The sequence below is a fragment of the Mustela putorius genome, unplaced genomic scaffold, assembly GCF_011764305.1.
Source record: "Mustela putorius furo isolate JIRA1106 unplaced genomic scaffold, ASM1176430v1.1 tig00000589_pilon_pilon_pilon, whole genome shotgun sequence".
Lineage (NCBI taxonomy): Eukaryota > Metazoa > Chordata > Mammalia > Carnivora > Mustelidae > Mustela > Mustela putorius.
In genome coordinates, this window is record NW_025421425.1 from 5554290 (window position 1) to 5561295 (window position 7006).

The 7006-nt window shown below is 50.2% G+C and overlaps 1 protein-coding gene across 1 annotated transcript in view; it reads right to left on the bottom strand.

Annotated features, from left to right (window-relative positions):
* DNAH5 (dynein axonemal heavy chain 5) overlaps positions 1-6455 on the bottom strand; it is a 262860-nt gene extending 256405 nt beyond the window's left edge. Inside the window, exon 1 of the mRNA XM_045082025.1 lies at positions 6289-6455. Coding sequence (XP_044937960.1) covers positions 6289-6300 — 12 coding nt within the window. The 5' untranslated portion in view covers positions 6301-6455. The remainder of the gene's footprint in view (positions 1-6288) is intronic.
* Positions 6456-7006: the final 551 nt, after the last annotated feature.

Here is a 7006-nt window from a genome sequence, read left to right on the forward strand (position 1 = left end):
TCAGTTAAACATTAATTGTCTCATATACTCAGCATCGAGCTAGAGATAGAACTAAGTGTCTCCCCTAATAGCATAGGAGCATAAATAAAATGAATTTTGTAGAGTCCAGCATGAAAAAAAAAGTTTAAAAAAACATGAGTATGGCTATAAAGAGATTTGCTTCATAGATGGTTCTGGAATCTGCTTCACTAATTCATAGTCACATTCCTGCAATGAGAGACCAGAAGTGGGTCAGCTGTTAGGCATTAGCCTCTTGAGATCAAGGTGAACCTGGCAAGGGCACCCATTCTGGGCCTTCCCCAAGACTTCAGCAGACCCCCCCTCCCCCACGAGGCTGAAGGGCTCAGGATCACCTCCAGCTCTGACCGTCTTCCTCCCGGGTCCCAGGGGGCAAACATCCAATACTGCTCATCGCTCAAATTTCAGAAACTAAAAAATGGCTCATGCATCTAGCACACCTCCCCAGAGGTCAGAAGGGGGAAGCTCTCCAAGCTTCCCTTGCCCCGGGGAATCCTTCTATGACTTCTCCACACCTGTCTATCCCCAGGCACCCCAGCTTTCCCTCTAGGACCTTCAAATTCCCTCCACCCCTCACCTCCCACCACCCCCGGACAGTGAACTTGCCATCAGCCCTTGCTCTAGCTTCCCCTCAAGCCTCATTTCCTTTCTCTAGTGACTTAACTGAGTTTGTTTGTTTTTCCCAAACAAAGACAATTTCCTCCCTGAAAAGGAACTCTGCCACTGAGATCATTAATTATTTATATATTGACCTTCCTGGAAAAGTACCATCCTCAACTCTGCACCAGCCGAAAATGTAGGATACATTAAAGAAATACAGAAATTTTAAACCCTGACTACAAGAAACATCAGCAAAACAGCCTGTCGTACCATGAAAAGCAAAGAGGAAAGAATAAAATCCTGCAGAAAAATGACTCATTATACATTGCGGCTATGAAAAGACACCTAACCTCAGACCCCAGACACAACAGCCTCCTACGATCAAAGCTGGCATGACACAGAACACAAGGTTTTCCTGCTCTTCAGCATCATTACTAACAGAGCCATCGAAGGTCCGACCGTCTTCATGCACAAGCTCGGATGGAAAATCGTGACCTGGCTGGAGAAGGACCTCCATCTGAAAGCTTCTCACCAGCCTCTGCCTCTTTGCTCCAAGACTGCCGCTCCCCTCATCCCTCCGTCTGCCTCCATCACCAGCTCACCTGCAACGTTTCATCTCCCCGTGTGGCTGGCTGCTGACTTCCTTAGGTGCAGATGGAGGAGCCGAACAGGTTCATGGCCACGCTCCGTCCTGAGCAGCAACCGTCCATCGCACAGGTGGTAGTGACCTCGGGTCAATGCAACCACACTGACCACATTCCGGGAGCTCCCTGTCCAACGGCTGCCATGGGACAGGGCTCCGAGGGGCCGATGGAGGCCAGTGGGAAGTTCTTCCCCCTCCCCCTGACACCCCTGTGCTCTGCCACCATGACAATCGCCGGCATTCTGGGCTGAGTGGGTTTTCATTTCAACTTGTGTAGGATTCCCCTCGGCGTGGGGCATGCCCGTCTTCCCAGGGAGACGGTTATCTTGCATGTCCACGTTCTCGTCCGTTAACATGAAGATCCTGACAGCAGCCACCTCGCCGCGCCATAACTGGGATTAATTGAGATAATTTGTCCACGCCATTTAGCACACCGCACGCTTGCTCAGGCTACCGTAACAAAATATCACAGATGGGAGGCTTAACAGAAATGGATTTCTCACAGTCACAGGGTCTAAAGGTCCAAGATGAAGCTGTTGGCAGGTCCGGCTTCTCCCGAGGCCTCTCCCCTCCGCTTGCAGACAGCAGACTCCTCACCATGAACTCCTGCGGTCTCTCTGCATCTGTGTCTTAATGTGCTCTTCTCATAAGGATCACATTGCATTAGGGCCTTCTTATTTGACCTCATTTGACCTTAATGACCTTTTTAAAACTCTGTCTCTACCAACGCAGCACTGCCTCCTGCCTCCTTCCACACTGGCCTCTCCACCTTGGCCATCGGGCTGCAGTGCTCAGGGGCCATGTCCTCTGGCCGGAGAGCTCTGTCCGCCCGACCTCTCCCACCTCTCCCTGGCCCCCTTGTGTGCCCTGCCACACTGTCTGCCCCTCCAGGCTACCAGCTTCACACACAGGGGAGGACCCTGGTCTGCTTGTTCCCCAAGGTCTCCCCAGACCCCACCACAGTTCATGTCACTTAGGGGACCCCCTTTGGGGAACACTGCCAGAGTAGGTGATGACCGCTTCCTCTGAGCGAGGCTTTCCTGCGTTTCTTTGTAATGAACAATAACGTGGACATTTCAGGACACCAAAGCTTCACACCTTCCATTCTTTACCCCAAATAGGCGAAACAATGTTCAGAAGTTGCCCACACTGCATTCAGCCCTCCACAAATATGATTTTTTTTTTAACTTTCCTCAATGTCCAAGCGTTCCAAGGATGCATACAACCACTTCCATGGGAATGGACACAGGGGTCTTGGCCCACATCCCACAGCCACACCCTATTGGCTCTATCTGGAAGTTGCTTCCAAAAAGAAAGACATTCTGAACTCTCCATACTGACTCCGGAGAGGCAGAAACGTTGGCCCATGGGAAGCCACGCATAATTCTATGACCCCATCCACGGATTTTTCTAAACCGACTTATTAAAATAGCATAGCCTTTGGACAGATTCCTCCTAGGAATCTGACAAATGTCACACGTCCTCTCTCCTTTCTCCATAGGGAATGACCCATGCCCTGCCAGACAGACCTACGGAGCAAGGGCTCGACACAAGTGGCGGGAGGAAAGCAGGAAGAGGAGGAGACAGGCAGAAGAGACGAAGGAAGGAAGGGAGGGAGGAAACCCGGAGGAGGAAGCAAAGGTCGTGCTCCGCAGTGCTCTCCCCACAGGGATCGAAACACAGCGGGTCCTTCGAGAGGTCCTCATAGAATAGAACCGAACTGCTCGGGCATCTAAGACACCACCTCCCAACCCCAGCCTCACTCAAAGCATCTGCTCTAGGGAGTAAATGCTAAAAGGAAGCTTGCCTTCAGGAGATTCCACCCCATCAAACCACGCCCGGAGCAGGCAACGGGGTGGGGCTGTCCCTCAGACGAGAGGGGGGCGAATCCACCCAGACCCCCCCAGGCCATCTACTCTCGAGCTGAAGCTGCTGGCTTTTATTCCTAAACAAAGTAATGAGTGAACAGTTGTTCAGCCTATTTTTTTTTCCTCTGTTTGTTAAAAGGAAGGCTACAAAGAGTAAAGCCAAAAGCAAACAGCAGAGAGGTATAAATAAACAGCCACAGAGCTCAGTGCCAGGAAAGAGCTTAGCATGACGACAGGAGAAAATGTAATGGTAAACTTCCTGCTAGCATTCCTGATCAGCGGGAACCAATTCCTCGAAATATCCACACTCTAGCAGCCTCTTTCTGCCGCTGGTACCAGCCTCAGGCACGCCCTCACCTGCACCTGGGAGAAAAGCAGGGGACCCCTGCCTTCCCCCCTGCTATTTAAAGTTCCTTTGAGGTCACAGTTCACAGACGTAACAACTCGTACACCTTATACTTTGCCTCTGTATCTATAGGTCTCCATTTTCCCACAGAAAACCATCTTTACAGCTTCCGTGATAAATTACTTCGGCTGCTAAAAGTCCTTTCCACATGAGCCTGGAGTTAGGGCAATAAGCTGCCTGGAGGAGGGGTAGGACTGGACAGAGGCACACGTGTGTTTCGTACTGGCTGCCCCTCACGTGGATCTGGGCACGCTCATTTACCACCTTCCCCTTCTAATTTACATAAAATCCAGGCTGCTCCTTGGGGGGGAGGGGAGCACAAGTTACAAAATAGTGTTTACAAGGTGAACCCTGTGCACTGAGAACAGGAGTAATTACCAAAGGAATGTTCAATACGTCTCTGGAGAAGAAAGTTATGTAAGTGTTTAAATAAGCCTTATAGGTTTTTTCTAACTACAAAATTTATATAAATGTAAATATTTATAATTTGTAATTAATATATCTATATTTTATTGAAATCTATAATTTTTATATTTAAATATGCAATTATTTACATTTAAATGTATAAATATTTACATATTTATTGTATGTATGTTCACTATGGAAAATGTTTAAGGAAAAATTAAATTCTTCTTCAATGCCGCCAGCCAGAGATAATCAGTACCAATATTTTGGTGTGTGTCCTTTCACTCTATTTCCTATACATATTTACATACCTTTTTTTATTTTTATAAAATTGGAACAGGGTGCCTGGGTGGCTCAGTGGGTTAAGTCTCTGCCTTTAGCTCAGGTCATGATCTCAGGGTCCTGGGATCGAGCCCCACATGAGGCTCTCTGCTCAGCCAGGAGCCTGCTTCCCCCTCTCTCTCTGCCTGCCTCTCTGCTTACTTGTGATCTCTGTCAAATAAATAAATAAAATCTTTTTTTAAAAAATTGAAACAATACTGGGCACCTGGGTGGCTCGGTTGGTTAAGCGTTCGCCTTCAGCTCAGGTCATGATCCCAGAGTCCTAGGATCAAGTCCCACATCGGGCTCCCTGCTCAGTGGGGAGTCTGCTTCTCCTTCTGCCCTTCACCCTGTTTGTGCTCCCTCTTTCACTTACTCGCCCTCTCAAATAAATAAATAAAATATTTTTTAAAATCTGGAACAATATTGCTTTAGTGACCTAATTTTTTCAATATTAAAAGCATAATTAATAAATCATGATACAAGGTTAATAGCTATGCTTTATAGGCTGAGAGGATAAAACTTGATAAATTTATGTAAGATCATACAACAATGTTTTTTTAATTAACACTCAACAGAAGTCATTGGTTTATTGGTATTACATATAGCAATGCCATCTGTCATTTCAAGAACCCTCTTCCTTTTACAGAAAACGGAGGGAAAGTCAGTAAAAGACTCAAAAGAACTAGTGAGAATTTCTCTTATGAAACACAAAATAGATATATAATGGAAACTCCACGTATTTATGACATATAAATCATACAAAAATAAGAACACCACCATGAATACCATAACAAGATGCTCATAAGAATAAAACCGCTAATTCTGAGTAAGGTAAATATCGACAGAGAGGAGGAAAACGTTTAAGTATTGCATAAACTACATACATTGATCTTAATTAAATAAGTATACATTTGCGTTCATCATGATGCATATTTTGTTGATTAGGGTGCATATTTTATGATTAGCATTAATAGACTGCTGTAGTTATAGAGCTACAGTGTAAATGAAAAATACATATGAACACAATTTCCCTTGAAGGTAAATGCAAAAACAAGTCCAGGGTTTGGGGGGAGGGGGTTGGGTTTTTTTGCTTTTGTTTTTTTTCACTTAGAATATTCATTTAAGGGGGCGCCTGGGTGGCTCAGTGGGTTAAGCCACTGCCTTCAGCTCAGGTCATGATCTCAGTGTCCTGGGATCGAGTCCCGCATCAGGCTCTCTGCTCAGCAGGGAGCTTGCTTCCCTTCCTCTCTCTCTGCCTGCCTCTCTGTCTACTTGTGACCTCTCTCTATCAAATAAATAAAAAAAAAAAAAAAAAAAAAAAAAAGAATATTCATTTAAGGAAGAGAGAACACACAAAGCCATTTTAAGGGAAAGCGGATTGAAATGCGCGGACATCTCACCTGCTGTGCACCAAGGCAAATGTAAGTAAAAGGCAGAAGGAAACCACCCGACGGGGCTGCCCCGCCCCCGGTCCCTCTCCCTGCGCCCCGCCCGCCCGCCCCGAGGGAGCGGAACGTTCGCTGGCGTCCAGACCCGAGGGCCCTTGGGAGCTGGTAACAGCCAACAAACTCGACACAAAAGCAGCCTCCGCCACACCTGGGTATGTCCGATGCTCGCAGTGGGACAGTGGGTTGCTCGGGGCCACGTCACTGGCCTCCAAGTGGCCCTTCCACAGCAGGAGGGCGGGGGACAAGTGGAAGGCGCAGGAAGCAGGTTCTCCCCGAACCCACGCCTTCTGCAAGTTCTGGGAGCCCCGACGGGCATGACTGATCCCCCCACCCCCACCCCGGAGGAAAGATGCCAAACTCAACAGCCCGCAATTCCAGCCCCACAAGCTCCCGTCAACTCTTTCAGGCCCCGCCCCGAAGTTGAAGTCCGGAGCCCGAGCCCGCGGCCCCGCCACGGCGCGCACCCCCGGGAGGCCGCGCGGCGCTGGGGGCGGCACGGTGCCGCGCATGCGCCGCGGGGTCGGCGGGCGTGGGAGCCGCGCGGACGGAGCGCGGGCCGGCGCGCGCCCTCCCTACCGGCTGTTCCATGGCGCTGCGCTGCGGCTCCCCTCGGGGACACGCGGCGGGTGGAGGCTCGCCGGCCGGCGCTGGGCCCCGCCGTGCTGCTCCGCCGTGCCGCGGCCGGGCTCTCGCGGGCGTCCGCTACGATCGCGGGGCGGCCGGCTCGCGCGGCTGTTTGCGGCTCACGCCGTTGCCATGGCGACGAGCAAAGCCCCGCCTGGACCGGCTCCCGCCCCGGGCTCCCAGCGCTGCCGCCTGGAGTCGCGGACGCCGCAGCCCGTGGGGAGCCGGACCCCGGGAGCCGGACCCCGGGAGCCGCGGTGCAGAGCTCGGGGCCGCTGAGCCCCCACCGCAACCTCCCGACTGTCCCTCCACGTCCCTCTTAGGGCTCAGCCGAAGGTTACTTTTCGCACCCGCCACGCCCACTGATTTGGACTTTGTGTAAAATACCCACATCTTGGTGCTTCTAGCGTAAGGAGAAAAATATTCAAAAGGGAGTTTTGAACTTAATTCGCACATCTTTCTGGAATCTCGAGTCACGCTTGGGTTTCTCCATTGCACCTTGTCGAGCACCTTCACAGCTGATTCTTCCGCTTAGAACTCGATGGGCAGTTTTAACCTTGAGTCTTAACCTGGAGGTGAGGAAGCATAGCTCCGGAATACTGTGTGCCTGTCAGAACCAGGCCTGTGTTGGCATGTGTGAGGCTCCCAGGAACTTTGCCTCAAAGGACCT